Consider the following 22,254-nt stretch of genomic DNA (forward strand, 5'->3'; position numbering starts at 1 on the left):
TATATATATATATATATATATATATATATATATATATATATATATATATATAGCCTACTATGTATACTATAATAATAATGCTAGATATTAAGAATTGTTTTGATTCATGTTGGAAAGGTGAAGTCAAGTCTTCTGAATCTGTTTGCATTCCACTCTTTTGCACTAGGTAATGCTATCAGCATTTGAGCTCATTGTTTGTGATTTATTATTGTTATTTACGTGTTTATTTGTACTTCAATAAAGAAATTAAGTGTTCCAAAAAACTAAAGGGGGCTGGGGGGATTATTAGATTAGTCGACTAATTGTAAAAATAGTCTTACTAATCGGGAGACAATTAGTCGTTTGGGACAGCCCTAGTTGTACAGTGTACCGCAACATATTTCCCCCACACCCTTCTGACCTTTTTACCCCTGATCCATTTTCATGCCTGATAATACAGTAAAATAAATAATCATTTCGATCTATTTGCGTTGGCCATTTTTACCTGTTCAAACGAATTCAAGTTAAAACAAAAAAAAAAAATAGAAATAGGTCCCTCCCACCTAGTGAGAAAGTTCACATTTTCGAGCAGAACTTGAACGCAGCATAGGTCGACGCTCCTAAACCTGTCCCCCTTTGAGTGGGCTTCGTCTGCTAATGTGCCGCCACTGGCAGGCATCAACATCTTTTATCTCTTAACTGTACTGAAGAGGCTTCGAAAATGAGCAGTTTGAGAACTCATAAAGAACCGTTTGGTAAGTGCTGTAAATTACTTTTACAATACTGAAAATGTTGCTTTAATTGTTGGAAAATCGTTTTTTTTTTTTTTTTTCATTATGTGCTGTACGATCAGTGCTGGGAACTCAACGTTAGCGAGTGTTTCGTGGTGAAAAGGTTGTCCTATTTCAATTAATAATGCCGTTACACCAAGGCCGGAGTGGAACTCAGAATTTCGTGCCACAGACCGGTGGTGTGCCTAAACTCACTCACTCCCCTGCAGAATCCCTTAACGGGAAGGCGCACCGCACTCCGCTTTTTCTGTGCTCAACGCGGCGCTTCCGACAGAATGTGTCCCGACAAAGACCAGAATGTCACAAGATCGGCGCAATCATCACAAAACACGATCGTCGTCTGTAGAATGCATTAATTAAGACATATTATTGCGAACGTGACCGGAAGCGACCCAATGTAGGTAACGCCAATTTTCACGATTAAAGTTTTAACGGAGCAGTAGATAACTGCGGTCAAGCCTTGACAACACTACAGTAGTTGTACACTATGGAATCACAAGAGTGCTAAAAGTAGATATGTGAATAAATTAATATAAAGAGAAATAAATGAATAAATCATTTGAAATATACAAGTATATTTTGTCATTGAGTTTCAGCAATTAAACATCACATATAATTGCAATGGATATTGTAATAATAATATTAAGAATTATTATTATTGTTGTTGTTGTTATTATCATTTCAATTCCATAGTTCAAACAGGAAACACTTTAGAATGGAGAGTGAAATTCTGGAAACACTGCTCCCAGGGACATCTTCAGACCACAGGAGTGTACCCTAGAAGGCACAAGTTTATCGTTCAAACAGGGAGCATTTTTGCAGGGGGAGTGAAATTCTGGTAATGCTTGCCTGCCAAAATCTCACTCCCCTCCCTAACGTCTGATAGAAAAGGCGGATTTACCATTTACCATTAAGCACTTCAAAATCATTCTGGTGGCATCGTCAGATCACAGAATGGTACCCTCCCCCTGCTAAAATGTTCCCTGTTTGAACTACAGAATTGTGCCTTCTTGGGTACACTCCTGTTAGCCTAGGGGTCAGCAACCTGCGGCTCAAGAACCACATACGGCTCAAAAATGTTTGAAAATGGAAAAAGATGGGGTAGGGAAATATTTTTTTTGTTTTAATATGGTTTCCGTAGGAGGACAAACATGATACAAACATTTTTCCAATTCATTAATATTGTAATGAAGTTAAACGTGAGGCAGCATCGGACAACAGAGTAGTCACGTCTTGCCTCATTCTCTTGGATGCACAGCAAGGAAAATAAACATTTAATCATGACGACTCACAACATTTTGGTAGAAGCTAATATAAATACATACAGCATGTGTTGTCTTCATTATAAGGTTTTTCATTTTTTTGCGGCTCCAGACATATTTGTTTTGGGGGTTTTTTTGGTCCAATATCTTGCAACATTTTGGATTGCCGCCCCCCGTGTTAGCCAAAGATGTTAGACCAGAATGATTTTGAAGTGTTTCAGCCTTTTATATCAGAAGTTTGGGGGGAGGAGGGTTGATATTTTGGCAAGAGCAGTGTTGCCAGAATCTTACTGCCCTTGCTAAAGTTTGAACTACAGACTTGAAATTATAATAATAACAATAATAATAATAATTATTATTATTACAATCTCCATTGCCATTGTTTGTGATTTTTAATTGCAAAAAGTAAAAGTCAATGACAAAATATACTTTTATATTTTAAGTTATTTATTCATTTATTTCTCTTTATATTTATTATTCATTCATGTATTCATTTTTTGCACTACTGTGATTCCATAGTGTACAACTACTACTGGTGTCAACAATAATCGATGCGGCGATGCATCCCGATGCGGGGTGTGGACGATTCGATTTGATGCGGGCAACAAGCCGAATCGATTCAGCGCATTTAAAAATATATAAGACTAATAGCCTAGATCTTGAGCCCGACCCAACCCGACCCGAATTTCGGGCCCAAAATGACAATGATTTACGTTCAGGTCGGGTCGGGCCGGACTTCTCGCTCCTTTTTTTTTTTAAATAAATATATATTTGTATACTAAAACGATGTATGGATGTTAAACTAAGGAATATTTGTTATAAGAATAAATAAATTGGATAAAACAGAGAGAAGGTGCTTTGGTAATCCCAAACATGAGCCGCAGCAGAGCCAGTGCATTTTTTGCGCACATGAACGCCGTGGTCCCGCCCTCCTTTTAATCTTACCCTCGCGCTTTGGCCTCTCGGCAAGTCTGCAACTGCATCCTCGTATTTCCTTTACGAATTTCGATATAGAGCAGCAAGAGGTGAAAAGCAAACTAAAGACGGGGGGATTGAAAAGGCAAGAATCCACTAGTGGTGTGTGGAAAGGATTTAAATCGATAGTGAAAGATGCTACAGAAAACCGTGTCGGCCTTGCCGAATGCAACAAATGTAGCGCTTTGCTCTCGTACAAGAGCAGAATGACTGGCACCTTGACGCTGAGCAGGCATTTTAAAAACTGTACTGGCCTAAAAGATGATATTAATCAAACATCGTTATTATCATTTGTTTCGAGGGCTGCACCTCTTCGTGCTAAGCAGGACATCGTGGTGTTCCTTTAAATGTTATTTTGTTTCAGTGCAAGTAAGGCAGGTTGTTCTTTTGTGTGTTCTAATGCGAGTCATTAAAATAAAGAATGTTGTTTAAAAGTATTTTAGTATATTTTTGTATGCTGATGTTCCTCTCATTGTCATAGAGGCGCGTAGTGAGCAAAATATCCCACACAGAAATATATTTAACAAACCTTTCCAGCGTTATTTCATTGTGTAAATGATTTATAATGATCAGAAAAATAGGTAGACTATTTAAACATTAAGAAAACTTGCGTTTTTTTCTGCCAACTCGAAGAAATTAAAATAAATGTCTATTGCATTTTGCCGAGGAAATGACGCATGAGCTTTCCACCCTGATAGAACAGACGCAAAAATATAAAAGATATAAATGTTTATTGAATAAGCATCGTACAGTTTTGTTTAACTGGGAGAATTTGTTACAAAAGACGGGCTTTAATGGGTTATCATTATGCACATGGCATCGTCACAAAAAACGCAACCACGCCTCGAATCCCTGCATTTCCTCCCCCACCTGAGTCCTGACAAATAAAACTGGCTGGGGCCTACGAATTTTCGGGCTCGGGCATACAAATAAAAAATGAAATTTCGGGTTTTTTCGGGCTGGGGCCTGCAAGGTAAGTTAATTGCTCGGGCGGGTCGGGCTTTAATACGAGCGGGGCAGGTCGGGTCGGGCTGGATTTTTTAGGCCCGAACTAGGCTCTAATATAAGTACGTTCAAAAATCTTCCCTGCGCAATTCCGGTGATGCAACGGATTTGGTTTCCCCATTTGTATTATTATTCTCATGTTTACCTGTAGCAGTAGCTGCTACTTTACATTCAAAGCAATGCAGGGGGGACGAGGAGCCCAAATCCGCATCCTCACCGGAGTAACGTCATAGACATGCGCAGTTGCAATCGAGAGAGCAGAGAGATAGGACATAACATGACAATAGCTGAAGCGGAGAAAGAAGGAGTGCTACTGTGTGTAAAAAAAAAAAAAAGAGAAAGCCCTGGTCTCATTCAAAGCACAAATTAAATGCTGTGATCTTTTTTTTTTTTTTTTTATAATATATATATCTGAAAGTGTACTATTTTCATTTGACTTCAACCAGGAGTGACACAAGAGCCAATAAAAAGTTGTTTAATGTTTGAACGCTTGTGTTGCCTCATGATTCACGAAAAATATGCTTTGCTTTAGAATTTTAATGCATCCCAGGCTTTAATGCATCGCGATGCATTGCCGAACTTCATTTTACTCATTAATTATTCTACGTAGTTCTTCCCAGCGTCTTTCTGTCTTAGTACATGACAAGACGTGTCGCTGTGCACATGCACGCAACAAACAAACACACACACACACACACACACACACACACACACACACAAAAACCTGGACTCTGCTGTCCGTTCAATTTGCTGACATACTGACGTGATCAGCATGGATAGTTCGCTAAATGGTTCAAATTGACCAGTGTTTTTCGAGCAGGAAGGAAAGAGTTGATGAGGTTTATCATATTGTATTTGGTCTTACTGGAAGGTTCAGAACATCTTCCATGTTAATGTGCACTTTGGACTTATTTTTGTTCATTTATCTAAGGCTACTTATTCATTTCCTTTTCATTTATTGTTAAAAAAAGTCAATGTTTGCTTTATCTTCAAAATATATTCCATTTCACTGTGCATAATGTAACTCATTTGTACCTATTTTTTTGCTAATGTATGTTACTTATATCTTTATTACCGGTAGTTAAAATAAATCAATGTTTATATTATCTTCCATTTTAAAGTACATCCCATGTTCTTGAAAAGTTCAAAGTGAGGGTTTGCATTTAAAGTCGGGCGGCCGTGGTGCAATTGGTAGTTTGAGTTGTCCTGGGACCGAAGGGTCGGCAGTTCGATTCCCGGCTATGACTGCCCACTGTCGAAGAGCCCTTGGGCAAGGCACTAAACCCTAACTTGCCCCCAATGGGTTGGCAGCGCCTTGCATGGCAGCAGTACCATTGGAGTGTGAAAGGGTAAATGTGTGCTAATGTAAAGCGCTTTGGACATTGTAAAAATGTAGATAAAGCGCTATATAAGTACCGGTACTCTCCATTTACCATTTAAATTCGAGGAAATGAAGGAAAATAAATATTATATGGAATTTTGCAAATCATTGAAAAACAATTATTTTGAATGAAAATCAGTTTCTCATTTATGCCTTGTTTCATTGTAATGCAATAGCCTGAAGCATTTCGGTAGTTTTAGGAGTGACATTCTATCCACATTCACCCCGGGTAAAGATGGATTAATCTAGTGATATGGCACAAAAAATTCGGCCGAAAATGGCGAAAATTGCATTTTCGATTTTCGGTTAAAAGACTGAAAGTTTGACACCAAAAAGTGTGAAGAACCTTAGTCCTCCTGTGATGAGGTCATCAAAACACTGCGAACTAACACTTCTGGCTCGCAGCAAACCTGTCCGTGGTTTGGAAGTATTTTGAGGTATCAGAGAAATATCAATTATTAAATAAAGGAAAATAAATCAAATTTGCTTCGAAAATGGAATGGCTTTTTTTCATTGTCGTGAACTACAGTTCCACACAAATGTACATCAAGATCTCATTTAGCTTAGCAAATGGAGGCGTGAGACCCATGTGCAAAATCTGACAGAACACCTGGAATGCACGTTACCATGGGGTTTCAGAATCGGCACCTTTCAAACTAAATGCCTCAAGCCTCCGGTGTTGTAGAACCAATGCCAAGGCAAAGGGCATTAATCGGACTATACTAAAATAAAAAAATGAATTATGTATTGTACATGTATGTTTTTCGGCCTTTCGGTTTTTCAGCCAAATGTTTCCAATATTCAGTTTTCAGTTCCGGCCAAGAATTTTTCTTTCAGTACATCTCTAGATTATACATTAATTTTCCCCAAATAACTGAGCATGGAGGAAGAGTGGTTAGCATGTCCATTAACAGTTCTGGGATCAAGGGCCCATGAATGGGTTCTGTGTGGTTTCCCTTTTATTTTTGAGGTACAAACTATAAATTTATCTCATTTCTCTTTATTTCATATTATATGTGTATATATATATATATATATATATATATATATATGTGTGTGTACAGTATATACTACTCAAAAAATGATAATCTCCTGTCAGATCAGCAGTATTCCCCATGCATGTCTGAACTCTTCTGAGCCAGTTTGAGGCCATGTCTACACGTAGCAGGGTATCCCGTAAAGAGAAGAACTTCTTCTCTGGTTTGGCCAACCATCCACACTCAGACGCACATTTTGAGCATAAAAAAACGTGGTTTTAAAAACGCCGACCAAAGTAAAGATTTGCGAAATCTGCGTTTGATGCGTTGTCATGTGTACATTAATAACCAGAGGTTAGCGTTTTTTTTAACAGTCGAAACGTCACTGCCTGCAACAAAAAATGCTCAAACGTCATGTGCAACCCGTGCTAACATGCAAATGATTCACGAACATCTCACAACGCAAGGGCTAAACCAGAAGTGTCAAACAGGTCCTCTAGGGGCCACAGTGGATGCTGGATTTCATTCTAACCAAACGAGATGAATACCTTTTCGCCAATCTGCTGTCTTACGAGTGTAATCAGTTGATTGATTGATTGATTGATTGATTGAAAAATAAATCCGCTCATGCGGTTGACTGTGGATGCTTCTTTTTCTACAAAGGGGGTGGTGTAGACGTAATTATTAATTCCGGACGTCTGAGGGCAGGATCCTCAGTTTAAAAACAAAAAACAAAAAAAACTGCTAGGTGTAGACATGGCCTAAGACTGACATTTTAAAGGCTCAGGAACCTTTTGCAGGTGTATTAAATTAACCCTAACCCATTACAACTGTGTACAAAACCGAAGCTTTTCACCCTATTCCATTTTTCAAATTCAAAGTTTGTAGTTATAATAAGCTGAAAAATCTTAATCAGAAAAGTTACGACGAACTGCTTGAGATATGTCAATTTCCATGTAATAGCTCATGACAATTTTGTTGGTTTAATCTTTTATGTTTAATTGCCAAAATGAAACTACTTTTACTTGATATTGTCTTAGAATTCCAATTTTTGGGGTAGTACTGTATATACTTTAATGTAATATTTAATTGGTTTCATATTATTTATGACATAAAATTACCCCCCCCAAAAAAAGAAATGTGAAAGATAAAACGATTGAACTCATCAAAATAGCTGTCTCCTCAAGCACTTATACAGTTCGAACATCTGCACATTTCAGGGGAGTTCGCGCCCATCAATCCACATCAGGATAGGGATGTCCTGATAAAGGTTTTTGCACTTCCGATCCGATACCGATATTGCTTTGCACTTCCGATCCGATACCGATACTGGCCGATACTGATACCGGCCTATCTGAGCATGTTTTAAAGTTTAAAGTTATTTAGCCTCCTTGCTTAGTTGTCAGACTCATGTTGAAAAGGGTTTTAGTACTCTTGATAACAACTAGCCAGCTGAATTAGAGTTTGAATAACACACAATGGTTGGTAACAAGAAACTGACCTGTTTATTCAGTGACAAACACAAAACATTATAAATAACAAACAGAAATGGCACAGTCAGTCAGTAAAACGTGCAAACAATATTGTAAACTGTCTTAAAAACGCAAAACACACAAACAACCTCAGTAGAAAATCCCACAAACCCCCCAAGCTATTAGATGCTTTTAATGTTTCGTGCATTAGTTACAAAAATTGTATAAAAAGCCTCTCAGGATTAAATAAACGACTATTTCAGTTTCAAGTTAACATTTTAAAACAGTAAATAAAATACTCAAGTCCCCATTCTGTATCAGCAGCTTTAAACTGCATTCAATTAATTTAATTTTGCCAATCAACTGATAAAGTTGTTAAAACTGCTCCCGTTATTCCATAATTTCCCTTTTGTCTACTTTCGACATGTGAAAGTTTTAAAACTGTTTTGAAGATAGATTCAAGTCAAGATTTGCCGATTTAGGAGTATTTTAGATAAAAAGTTAATTAGGTACGCTAGGAAGGTTCACTACAACAGCCTACTAGGGAAGTCTTCTGCTTTAAGATGGCGGCTATTTACTAACGCATCTAGTTTTCAATACATGTGTTGCTAACGCCGTTGAGTCTGTCATTTTGCATCTAGTTCTATATACATATGATATCTATTATCTACAGTAAAACGATGTTGACGTAGTTTTTAGCGGCTGTCAGCAGCAGTCAGGTATTGTTGTGTTTTTTATCTAGCGGCATGAGTTGAGCTAAAGCCGTGAGTTAAGCATTGGCATTACCCGAGTCTATGACAAGCATGATGTTTACCCTCGGGACGCAATGCGGTCCGTTTCTCATTGCGTCCCGAAGACCGCGCTGTGTATTGGTTCCGCTTTACTTGACATATTTCAATAATCGGAATTTGGATGTTTGTGAATCGTTCTCGAATCTTCCGTGGCCAAATCGCTCAAGGATGTAATGACGGCTGGGCATGTTGTACCGTGGTTCTAAGTGTTGGATGGTGCGTCTTTACTCACGAGAGATAGTGGATCGTCATCCAGAATGAATTCTTCGGCAATGACTCGTTATTCCCTGGACTTTGGGACTGTCGAGTGCCAGTTTGTCACGCATAGCAAAAGTTTCTGCCAGTGTTAGTTGCGTAGGACCTTTCTTTTTGCTAAATGCATGATTAGGTTGGTTGTATTAAAACTTCTTAAAGCTTTACCACCACGCTTGACTTTATTGTGGCATATGTTGCACTCTGCCTCTTCGTCTTTGTCGTCCTTTAAGGTGAAATGATCCCACACAGCTGACATTTTTACCGATAAAGTCTCTCGGTAAATTGGGAGACGGTAATGTAGTGTGTTGAAGGTGAGCTGTAAAATGCAGAACGGATTTTAGGGAAACCGAAGCAAAAACTGGAATGATTATGTAAATCGATGCGCTGGACCGGACCGGACTTTAAAAAAAAAACTGGATCGGAAGTCTGGAATTTTTCCGTGTCGGCCGATCCGATACCAATGCGCATTTTTTTGCCCATATCAGCGTTCGATCCGATCCAAATATCGGATCGGGACATCTCTACATCAGAGTGCCATATTTTGGGTTAAAACGCCAAAGTTATGTTTTGCTTGGGGCGTGGCTTTCACCCCAATCCTCCGTGACTTCATGCCCAAAAATAGTGAGCTTCAGGCAGCCACGACAAAAGCACGAAGTGCCTGGAGCCGCCATGCTGGAGGTTCTAGTGGTGCTCAAAAATGTTCATGCTCTTCCATGCTGCATGTTCATTCACTGTTTACTGTATCTGTGCATTGCAGTAATAAATGACAAGGGTGACATATTTGGGGCTAAAAAGGACAAAGTTACATTTTGCCTGACAAGGGGATTTCACCCCGAGCCTTAGTGTGTGTTTGCTCCCCTATAGTCAGGGGTGCGCATATTTTTTTTGCCCAGGTTCTCAGAGGAGGACCTGGAGATGTGACTTGGTCCTTATTGAACTTGAGAGCCGACCCGCCTGATGCGATAAAATTATGACAAGCTTTACTTAGAGCCAATTAACTTTAATTAATTATATTAACAATTAATGCTTGATTAACATCAACTGGCACAACAAAATTACCATTACTTTGAAGTGAAATGTAAAGAACTAAACATAAAAGCACCAATTCAAAATAAAGGGCATTATGTATATTAAAATAAAAAATATTGGTATATATTGGCATATAGGTTGTTGTTTTGCCTTTGGCAAGTTATGGTAAAGCAGGGGTCCCCAAACCTTTTCCTGTGAGGGCCACATAACTTTTCCCTTCTCTGATGAGGGGCCGGGGTCAGTTTGTAACATAAAAAGTGTGACGATTGCAGGAGTGCCTAAATGTAAAAAAAAATACTGTTTTTCAGAAAGCCACAATCAAATAACCCTTTCTGGATTCTTCACGGAACAAAAGCAAATAAAATAAAAAATAATAATATAATATAATAATAATTATAATAATAATAATAAATAATGATAACACTATTAATTAAATAGATAATAACCAAATAACCCTCTCTGTGTTCTTTACAGAAAAAGGCCAGGAAATTAATAACACTATTGAGAAAAGAAAAAAAAATTCAAAATGCTCTCTGGTATTGTTCAGGGGGCCGGACTAAATGTGGAGGCAAGCCGTAGTTTGGGGACCCCTGTGTTAAAGTGTATTATTTACCATTATGTTGAAATGCATGCCTTTTAGCTTTTATGGTGCTTTCACGCTCAAGTGGGGGCGCCCTTGCGCTTCCTCACGAGAAGAAGAACGCGCTCACGTGAAGAAGAGCGCGCTTACACGCGAAGAAGTGCCGCATCCAAGCGAGTGAGCGAGTTAGTGAGAGAGGGAAACACTGCCACGAGCCTAAGTTCTTTGTTAATGTTTGTAAAATATCTACAGATGCAACGCCTGTATGTATCATCTTTTGTGTTGTTGTTGTGTGTTTCCACTCGCGATCGGACACCTAAATCCAGTTGTGTAGTGGTTTGAACGATGTGCTAATGCTAGCGAACGCATGCTAACCGTTTGTTATTACTATATTAGCAGCTATTCATCGCTGATTTACGTTGATGCAAAACTGTTTGTTATTGGGGACGATACTGATTTGTTTCATTTCTATTTTTAGTTTTACTCTTCAAGTGATGGTTGAATAAAGTCAGCAAATTATACCAACGTCGTCATTTGGGAGTTTAGCTAGCTGTATAGCCAGGACTGAGCCTTAGCGTCTCAGTAAGGACAGTGCAGTCGTATTCCCTCCCGACGGAGTTATCTCCACCTTGCAATGACTGCAAGTCGCTTTGTTGTAATTTTTCCTCGTGAAGTGAAGACACACTTTCGAGCGGTTGAACCTACGTGCTGTCATTGTTATGTTTATGGCTGCAATGCTCGTGCTAAACCAACGTAACCTTTCATTTTCAACCTCTTTCCTGGTGAAGTGTAGCCAAGCTTTGGAGCGAGTGGTTCTTGGCACCATGCTAGTTTGATGCGTCCGGATCGTTAAGGCTTTTTCATTGTGATGTCGAGGCCTCGAAACACTAGGAACCGGTTCGGAATTGGAATCAGATTTCGATTCCCATCCATAATTATACATCATATTAATGAAATAAAGTAAAAAAATATATATATCTTCCTCTGGTAACATCGATCTCAAAATAATTCTTCTTACAACTGACATTTATTAATGTGTCACTGTCAAACTGTGAACACACAATTAGAAAAACACAATCATGACAGACTATACAATAACGCTATAAAGTAAATCAATAGAGACATATTTGCTCACAAAAACATACCTTAATAGCTGTACAATAATACCAAGGGAAATAAGGTCCAAATCTTGGACAATTCAACAAGGGAAACGGCAGCAATGGTTGACACCGGTCCAGCGGTGAAAACGAACGCTGCTCAAATAGCTAGCAGATTAATAACGAGTGAAGAGGCGAGCGTGGCATCGCCAAGCCTGCGTCGTTCACCATTTGTGTGCCTTCTTGAGAACTAACAAACAGAAAGGAGCGCTGGCATGACGTCAAACAAGTCCGAGTTCAACAAAGGAAATTAGACCGCACATATAGTATAATGAAATACCAGATATGCATGGCAATTAGAGATCACCCATTTAGATGAATTAGACCTAATAAATAACAAAATTAAATGACAAATAATATATTCTACTTACTATCAATGCTGAGATGTGGCGGACGAGACACTGTTACGGGACTAAAGAAAAACAACAACAAAAACTATTAGAGACAAAACGGCGGACGAGACTCCGGCATCGTATAGTCCAGTCCAGGCCAGTCACGGCACGTTTTTACATAGGAAAAAATGTCGCAGCACACCACAAACCAAAAATGTTCCAAAATTACTTCCTTTACAGTATATTTAATTATCCAATAATTTTTCAGTACTTATTCTAACTCAGTGTGACTTGAGCATGTTTAGATGAACACAAAGCCGATATCCTGGCTGGTATTGAAGAAAGACACACACAAAGCTCTTCTTCAACAGCTCTTTGTCTCTGTTTTTATTTATTTTTTTCATCGCAGTTAGGCTTGAAAAGATCAGACTTATCAGACGGGGGACTTTAGCAATGTCTTTATCAGGGCCGAGCATCTCGCTGAATATTACTTTGCAGGCAGGTAGTATTAATTTCTCTGCCACAGTGTGGGACTTTTTTAATTTAGCAACAAGTTCAGCAACAAGGTAACTGGCTTTGAGGGCTTTCTCATTTACCTTTGTAGTTTTTCTCCAAAAAGTGGCCTGTTTCTCTGTGTTCTCACAAAGGCGAACAAAATAGTCCATCGACTTGTTTTGAAGCGACGGGTGTTTCATTTGGAGATGACGTTTAGGCTTGTTTGGCACCATCGCGCTGTTGGATAGCTGCTCGTGTTGCATTCAAGAACTGCTCTGATTTCTAGCCATCAGCCACCTTGCTGTCCTCGACAATGTGTTGGAATAAAATAGGGAGAGGATTGACGGTCGTCACATATGGATACAAAAAAAGAACACTTTCGTGTATATCGACACTTGACAAGTCTAATCCACTGACGTACAGTAGACGTGCTGGGGTCCACATTGTCGCGGACAGTAAATCCGAGCAGTTCTTGAACGCGACACGAGCAATATTTCCCTCATTTGCACACAACCGAAACCTTCGACCTAGTCCTTCCATCCTTCCTTCTGCAACTCCGCCCGATGACGTTAAAAAAAAAAAAAAAATGAGACATTGGATAATTTCTCGCGGCACACCTGACAATTTCTCACGGCTCACTGGTTGAAAAACACTGGTATAGTCGAAATCACGTACGTTGCGTACTTCGTAACCTTGGGACTACCCGTATTCCTACATCAAGCATTTTTAGTACGATCAGGTTTTTAATCCGAATAAAAGTGATCATGTAAACGTAGTCCGTGATTTGGAATGAAGGTTGAAAATGATTTTTAAATGTCCCAACCTTTCTTGGAATTGGGAGTTTGGAGCGACATTGGGGGAAATAAACAAACATTCTACAATGCTAGGTGCTCACGTATTTTGCATAGTGATATCTCATTTGGGAGACATGGGTGGTCAAACAGTAGACAAGTGAGATTCACCTGCGTAGAATTATAGCCCATAAGTAAGAAGTATGTTATCATGCGGTTTGTATTTGATCTCTTGAACATTATTCTGAGCAAGTAGTAGCGTGTCTTTGCGTTCCAAAAAAGGGAGCATCAATGTCGAGCTTATCTAGGTGTACTGCCCAAAACAGTGCGTTTCCTTTTTGCACTGCCCGGCAGCCAGCTAACAATGAATGCACCTCCATAAACCGCAAGGCTTGGTCTTTTCTTGCTTTTATATGAGGACACCCGCTTTAATATTGTGAAACTACAACACAAAAAACATACACAAATTCAACATTCAATATTCAACAAACTGCACAATACACTTATATACAAAACTATATATACACAATTATTATACAGATAGCACAACTTGCTTGAGCTACTAGCCATTGGCTGGCCTCTACAACACAGCACAACTTAATAAGTTTGGTACATGCAACCCTTTACCACCTAGGTATACATACACTGACCATCCATATGTTATTATACACATAAAATACTTAGACATATATTTCCGAGGCAGAAACGTAACCAAAAGCATTCACGAGTGTCAATGCTACTGCTAGACACCGTACTGTGAAAGTGAATGAGTTTATGAGCAAAACCGTGACAAAAAAATAGATGCAGTGAATTATTCTGACCAACAGGTGGCAGCAACGCACCGCAAATGGTCAACTGATGGCCCATATTACTGCATAAAGTCAGCACACTAGGGTTGAATGTGACCTTTGAGTTTGGCGTTCATTCTGATTTTTCTCACACCGTACCTAAATTGGAACGCCACACAAAGCTGTCATGTTGCATGCGTGCGCATTTTTTCAAGTCAAATGCTATATTGAAACGCCATTAAACAAGTGTATTGCATGATAACATAAATTTAGAAAAAAGGCTTCGCATGTGGTTTGGCAGATGTACAATTAATCTTTTTTCATTAAAACAATAATATTCAGCTCTGCTTAGTGGAAGTGTCTGGATAGCTTCATATCAGACAATCATACTGTTTGCTGAAAACACCATAGTTCCTCAGATACTGCTAATATGTCAGGTCCCAAATAGCTTTGCCAGTATGTTGGCACGTCAAGTTTCAGTTGCAGTCAATTGCAGCCATGCTACCCCTCCTCCATCAAATTTACGCTTCCCCTTCCCATTAAGCGGTGGAAAACAGGAACTTTCAAGACAGGTAGTAGGCAGATCATCTGTTAATTCAATTCAGTTTTATTTGTATAGCCCTATATCACAACAAGGTTGTCTCAGAGGGCTTTACAGAGTCAATTTGATACACAGTCCGATACAGTAGACCAGGGGTTTTCAACCCAGTCCTCAAGGCACACTGTGGGTCCTGGTTTTTGTTCCAGCCGATCCAGCAGAGACAGTTGAACCAATGAGGCTTCTGCTAAAACAAGCCACACCTGACTGCAATCAACTGATTGCACTTGTAAAACACCAGATTGGGGAAAAAGTGTTGTCATCTTGTTTGGTAAGAATGAAATCCTGCACCCACAGTGTGCCTTAGTGGAATAGGTTGGGAACCCCTGCAGTAGACGAATGAGATGAGTTCATGTCCTGGGCATCCTCCATCCTTAGGCCCTCCATGGCTGCAAGGAAAAACTCCAAAAACCCAGAGGAAAAAAGAGAAACCTTGGTGAGTACCACAGTCAGGAGAGATCCACTCCCAGGACGGACAGGCTATAGATGCACCAGGACTGATGATGGATATTAGCAGAAGGACTTCCAGTTTGTAGAGAGGCAATGGGGAGAGGGAACATGAGGGGGTCCATCTAGCCAGATGAGACGGGGGGCGGCAACGAGGACGTCCATCCAGCCAGGGGTCAGGATAGTCAGGCAGCTGCGGCTGAAAAAGTAGCCCCTCCCCTCTGGGAAGGGGACACCGGGTGACTACTGATGAAGGGACTAGTCAACTAGATATTAGAATTAGAAAAGAGAAATAAAGACAAGTTGTAGGTAGAGTGAAAAACAGGAGATAGGACTCAGTGGCTGTACTTCCCCCAGCATTATTGTTCCTAGGGCAGCTTAGACTGAACTGTGAGTCCAGTCAGTTTTCAACTAGCCTGACTATAAGCTTTGTCAAATATGAACGTTTTTAGTCTAATCTTAAATGTACAGACTGTGTCAGCATCTTTAATATTAGCTGGAAGCTGATTCCATAAGACAGGAGCTTGGTAACTAAAGGCTTTAGCTCCTACTGTACTTTTAGATACCCTGGGAACTACCAGCAGACCTGCATTCTGAGAACGAAGTGTTCTGTTGGGGTGGTATGGAACCAGAGCATCTGTGAGATAAGATGGCCCCATACCATTTGTTGAGGTGGTTGCAGCTCAACGTTGCATTCGTACGAAGAATTGACGGAGAATAAGTTGTCTTTTAGCCAAAACTCGGCGTATTTAATTTCCATTGACATGCGGATACATCCTCTCTCATTGCTGTCTTCATAGGCAATCCCGCAAATCAAAGTAATCAAAGTCAAACACAAAGAAGTAATAAAAGTAGCACTTTAGACATTTAAGTCCCATCCTGCCATCTTGTGGCGAAAAGATAATATGTCAATTATAACAACCAATAGGAGCATTATTTCCACATCAACTGAGGACACATTTATGAATACAAAACATTTCCTCCACCATTTCTCTCAACACCCCCACTTGTTCTCATGTTGATGGCCTTTTTAACAACCAAATGAACTTTTAAATTTCAAATTCCAACAATAACACTGTAAAACTTCTTCAATTTTAACTTTGTTACAGGTTTTGTCATGATATCAGCAATCATGTCATCCGTTGTCAATCAGGTGGCACTCCGCATCTTTTCTTTTTAGTGCGACTCCACTGCACCGGGTACCATCTGCCAACTCGACGCTGTGGTTCTCTGGTTTGAACGTCTCCTGGAATCTTTTGAACTTGGTCACGTCAGTGATGATATGAGATGTCGCTCCCGTGTCCACCATCAGGCCTCGTTCCCGGATGCTGTGTGTATCCTGCCGCCTGGTGTCGGGCTGTTCATCTCTCACCTTGAACACGAAGTCAGCATCTTCATCTTCAGCGATTTTTCTCGCTCCGTCCGGTTTGACCTTGCGTCTGCAAGTGGCATCTTTGTGCGTGTCCGTTTTGCAACGACTACACCATGTCTTTTGTCGACATGATTTTGCACGGTAGCCTTTGATCCCACATTTGAAGCACACCAACTCTGTGTCGTCTTTGATCCGGTCATGAGCGTTTGCTTTTGTGGCTTGCTTTGAAGCTCTTGCTTGAGTCTTCATCACTCTGTTGCTTGATTTTGCTGCATTTAATTTTTCCGTTTCTTCAAAACTTCGGAGTTTGGTTTTGAATTCAGCAAATGTCATGTTCTCATCAGTATGCGCCACATGAATTGTAAATGGCTTGTAACTTTCTGACAGCCCCTTCAAGACCATTGCGATAAGTAGACCATCTGCCATTGTTTCACCTGCATTTCGCAATGCTGTGATGGCGGTCTCAGCTCTTATTATGTAGTCCACTATGCTTTCTTCGGTTCCCTTTTGAAGAGATGTTAGCATGGTGTACAAATTTATAATCCTGGGTTTTCCCTTCCCAGCATAATATTCTCTTAATATTTTCAGAGCTTTTCTTCCGTCATTTGGCCAATCTCTCATTATTAATGAAAGGCTTTTATCATCAAGAAGTTGTATCATTTCAGCATACGCGTCCGCATTTTTCATTTCATCATTTTCTCTCTCTGCTTCAGTGTTTGGTCCTACCAGCACTGTGTGCTTTAGCCCGATTAGAAAATGTCCCAAGATTTTAGTTTCCCAGAGTTCATATTTAGCTTCATCTCCGTCAAATGCCAGTCGAGATAACCTACTTGTTCCTCGTGGATCCATGTTGCTTGTTAGCTTTTTCCGCTAATCAGCAGTCCGTGAGCACACTGTCCTTCGCGAACTTCCACACGGTGGAAACTGACTTTACCTTCGAATGACTCCTGGGCCCATAACCTGTTGAGGTGGTTGCAGCTCAACGTTGCATTCGTAGGAAGAATTGACGGAGAATAAGTTGTCTTTTAGCCAAAACTCGGCGTATTTAATTTCCATTGACATGCGGATACATCCTCTCTCATTGCTGTCTTCATAGGCAATCCCACAAATCAAAGTAATCAAAGTCAAACACAAAGAAGTAATAAATGTAGCACTTTAGACATTTAAGTCCCATCCTGCCATCTTGTGGCGAAAAGATAATATGTCAATAATAACAACCAATAGGAGCATCATTTCCACATCAACTGAGGACACATTTATGAATACAAAACATTTCCTCCACCATTTCTCTCAACACCATTAATGGTCTTAATTGTAAGAAGGAGGATTTTAAATTTAATTCTAAACTCGACTGGAAGGCAGCGAAAGGCTTGGAGCACAGGGGTGATGTGCTCTCTTCTATTAGTTCCTGTTAAAAGTCTTGCTGCTGCGTTCTGGACTAGCTGAAGACCTTTTAGGACAAGCTGCGAGTAGAGTTATGGTAATCCAATCTAAATGTAACGAACGTGTGAATTTTTTTTTTTTAGACAGAATATTTCTAATTTTGGCTATGTTGTGCAGGTGAAAAAAGGCTGTTCTGCAGGTTTATTTAATATGAGCCTTAAATGATAGGTCTGGGTCAAATACAACTCCTAGGTTTTTAACTGTGGTGCTGGAGGCTACACTCACATTGTCCAGAGTGACTATCTGTGCAGTTAGAGAGCCTCTCACACTTTTAGGGCCTATTATAAGGACTTCTGTCTTTTGAGGGTTAAGCAAAAGATAAGTAGTATTCATCCAGGTATTTACTTCTCATTTACATCTCCGATGTTCGTCAACTGTAGCAAACTGAGCTGGAATGAATATATATCTGTGAAACATTCATTCCGTTAAATTGGTTCATCCCCCACCCCTCCAGCCAAAATGTATTTAACGTCTAGCACCGTCAATGGCAGCCAATGAGTTAACAAGGAAGTGACCCCCATAATCAACAGCAAGTGACACTAAATTACCAGGATGTACCCTAAAATCAACTGGAAGCAGCCTGGAAATGCCCGAAAAGTCAATGGCCAATGATCTAAAATTTACATGAAGTAAACCGTAAGCAGTGGTTGAAGTGGGATTTGACAGTCCTAAAATTTGGTGTTGCGGCACATGATGGCATAGAATTGCATTGGCTCTATTCTCAAAAGAGAAATACAGGGCGGATGAACAGGAAAAACATACATAGTATTGTAATCAAACATGGCTAAGTAACACAAAGAAACAGCAGACATGAGGAGATAGCTAAAACACGGCAAGTAAAGCAGATGCGACACAAAGAGGAAGTATAAATATTTCAAGTTAAGACAGGCTAAACGAGATGTGACACTGCAGCAATCTAAATCATCCTCAAATCATTTCCGTAAAGGAATCAATCAGTGTCAGTTGTTGGAGAAGTCATGGCACACGCTACAGTCAAGGCAGCAGCAGCACACACAGATAACCACACAGGCAGACCATCAAACACTAAAACATGAAATCACCTAAAGTAATTATATTCTTAAGTAATTGCTAACATTTAACCACATGACACCATTATTCTACTTCAACAATATTTTGACTCAACAGACTTCTCGCTGGCTGGTCTTTTTCAAATCCTCAAACTTAAAAATAATCAGTGATTCTTCATTTTCCCCCTTCATTTTCTTCATGCACCTCCAACTTTAACAACTAAATGATCAGTTATTAACACTACGATTAAGTTTTTCAGACGTTATATAAATATTCATAGCATTCATAACAATCCCGCTTTCTTAGATAACTTGGATAACCATTAACGTTTTGCAATTACACAAATCTAAAGCAGGTAACAATTTTCAAATTCAAATCCTTCTTATTGACCTGATGAATTGTTGACTGTTACAGAATGTGTTCATATGTTTGTCAATTTACCTCGATTCACTTCCTTTGGCTTGAACACCATTTTAAACTCCCGCGGACAGATTCAAACCCAAACGGGTGGTTTGAATGACACAGTAGATGCTGTGTGTTAAAGAAGTCAGGGCCAGCAGAAGGTGACGCTGCGCTTCGATTTGTTGAGCTTACATACGAAAGCCGTGCCGACTCTGCATGTGAAAATAATATGTAGTCTGCAGCGCTACCTAAATTGCCTTTTTTTAAATTGCATTAATTCAACAAGCTGTTTCCGCCCTACCCCCTTTCTAAATGTCGTTCCATACACAGTGAAAGTGGCTAGAATTTCTTGTCTCCATTCCTTAGCATAAAGGTCGGCACAGAGCCTGATTTTTTTTTTTCTTTTTATAGGGTGGGGGTTTGACAAACTTCCTAAAACCACCGAAATGCAAAAACTGCTTTTGGCACATTTATACTTATAAGACATAATGAAACACAACATGTTTTACACATGCATCAGTCTATTGCATTACACTGAAACACGGCATAAATGAGTAACTGATTTTCATTCAAAATTGTATTTTTTCACTGATTTGCAAAATTTTTATTTTCCATCATTTCCTCAAATCTAAATGGAAAAACCTCAATTTTAGCTATTTAAGAACATAGGATTAACATTGAAGATAATGTAAACCAAGGCTGTCAACAGACTTGCTGGGGCCTGGGGACAAGAGACCATTATAGCCCCCCCCCAACCCCCCGGCTTGTCACGACAACATACGCAGTACTTTTAACGCTTTGCAAGCAATGACAGTGTAAATTTTCAAATGATTTAATTTGAGATTTGAAATTTAATGTGATGTGACGCAATATAAACAAACAATTTCCATCTATTGTCCCATGTAGGCTACAATATATTACAACGGAGAGTGCTAAGCCCGTCTGCTAAGCAACAAAACAGTATAATTAAATATCCTGTGCCTGCCCTCTCCGCATCCCTGGGTTTATCAAGCCCTCAAACAGTGATGCGCCTAGATTTTATGACAGCAAAGTCATTTATAATATCAGTGAAATCCAGTTTTTGAACAAGCTCACGCTCAATGGAGAGCATGGCTAGGTTGTTAAGCCTGCCCTGTGATATGGTGGAGCGTTAGTCTGGTACACCAGACTCACCGCTGTTCCAGCTATAGAGTCTGGCGACCAATGACCGGATCAAATTTCCAGGGCGGAGCAAGCCACAGCAAACAGACAGCGGAGTGGACCAATCAGCCATGGGCAAACGTGACGTTGGTAAATCGACAACTCGCGCGGCACGAGCAGAGAACAGAGAAGTTTATTTAACATGGCTAGCGCGAGACAGCCTGTTGTCAATGACTTGTGTCTTTGTGTTTTTGGATTGGAACATATTCTCGGCTCTCCTGTTCGCCATCTGTGTTGTTGTGGAGACGACCTCCAACGCGGAAGAGTGACGTTGCTCGTTAAGAACACGTCACGCAAATAAACAAATCTGATTGGACTGATGATTTCGTACTGGCTCGAGAGGCCGTGAAGGATGTGGGTCCCAGACTATTCTCACAGTATTTGAAAAATACAGGAAGAACAGTCTGGCCGTGCCAGGCAAGTGGAGGGTAGGTAGTTTTTTATTTTTATTTTACTGAAAGCTCGCTCTCCTCCAGCTACAGTCATACCTGTAGTATATGGACTACGTGTTACATGATCACTCGGGCTCACACAGCCAATGGCATGGTGTGAAGTGCCCAAGAGTAGTTGAGCTTTAAGAAAGTAAATATACGCCACAGAAGTCACGCCTGCTCTTTACTTCACATCACCAGCAGATGACAGTATCGCAGCTCAATGGGCCGGTGACGCACTCGAATCGGGCTTTGGTCACGGTGATTGCAAATGTAAACGTTCAGTCTATGATCTTCATCTCTTTTTCTTTTCTACGCACCAGATTTATGATGACTCGCCATGTTTAGAGTTTATAACAATGACAGATTTTAATTTCCCGCTTCAAAGCATGTACGTAGTGTAGCCTTGAGTGCGCCAGAGCGGGGTCAAACCATTCTCTGCTAAGACAGAAGGGGGGGGTGTTGTGCAAAAAAAGGAAACAATATATGTTTGAAATATTTAATATGTTTACGTTTTTAAGTATATATCGAGTCGACCATAATATTTAATCGGACAATGATTTAAATGAAAAAGAAGTTTGCGAATGGAAAGTATAATTTAAGTGTCATTCAGGGGCCACAATGGTCCTGAGGCCCAGGACAACATACCCGGTTGATCCTCCCCATCCCACCCCGCGTCAACGGATCTGATGTAATCATCGACTTATCTTTTTTGAAATGATAAAGATATCCCGTATTGGCCCGAATATAAGACGGTGTTTTTTGCATTGAAATAAGACTGAAAAAGAGGGGGTCGTCTTATATTCGCGGACTAGACATAATAGCCATTTACGACGCTAGATGGCGCCAGATATCATTGAAGGGATGTTCTGTCATGACAGACCTCAGCTACTAGTTTAACCAGTTTGCATTATTTTATTGCCAGGGGTGCACATAAGTAGTTCGCATGCGTACTGGACGTAGACAAACGCGCTGGCCCTCAACGGCTTCCATACGCTTTTGCGTACCGATGGCTGACCACTGTATTTGCGGCAGGCACGAGAAAAACACTTCTCAAAATGTCAAAGAGGCAGGCCCCACAGAGTAATTATTTCCGTGTTCCCCCACCACCGTCAAAAGACAGACAGACGACAGAGACGTCACCAGAGCTACCGAAAAAAAAGACTTTTGCTGAAAAGTGGCTGCAGGAGGTACCATGGCTAGAAGCAAATGATGCTCGCACTGAAATGTGGTACAAAATTTGCCGTGAGAATCCCAATGTCGCTGATAAGA

At 40.1% G+C, this 22,254-nt stretch overlaps 2 protein-coding genes across 3 annotated transcripts in view; one reads left to right on the plus strand and one right to left on the minus strand.

Moving 5' to 3' along the window:
* Positions 1–579: 579 nt before the first annotated feature.
* edaradd (EDAR-associated death domain) overlaps positions 580–22,254 on the plus strand; it is a 36,393-nt gene continuing 14,718 nt past the window's right edge. For both annotated transcript variants that reach the window (XM_057849038.1, XM_057849039.1), the window contains exon 1: positions 580–734. In XM_057849038.1, the coding sequence (XP_057705021.1) occupies positions 701–734 (34 nt within the window). In that variant the 5' untranslated portion in view covers positions 580–700. The remainder of the gene's footprint in view (positions 735–22,254) is intronic.
* On the minus strand, positions 15,285–17,568 carry LOC130923369 (uncharacterized). Its single transcript, XM_057849037.1, has 2 exons — positions 15,767–17,568; positions 15,285–15,371 (listed from the first exon to the last, which is right to left on the minus strand). Exon 1 carries the CDS (start codon positions 17,324–17,326, stop codon positions 16,241–16,243), a length of 1,086 nt encoding a protein of 361 aa, XP_057705020.1. The 5' UTR covers positions 17,327–17,568; the 3' UTR covers positions 15,285–15,371; positions 15,767–16,240.

The sequence above is a fragment of the Corythoichthys intestinalis genome, chromosome 10 (assembly GCF_030265065.1).
Source record: "Corythoichthys intestinalis isolate RoL2023-P3 chromosome 10, ASM3026506v1, whole genome shotgun sequence".
Lineage (NCBI taxonomy): Eukaryota > Metazoa > Chordata > Actinopteri > Syngnathiformes > Syngnathidae > Corythoichthys > Corythoichthys intestinalis.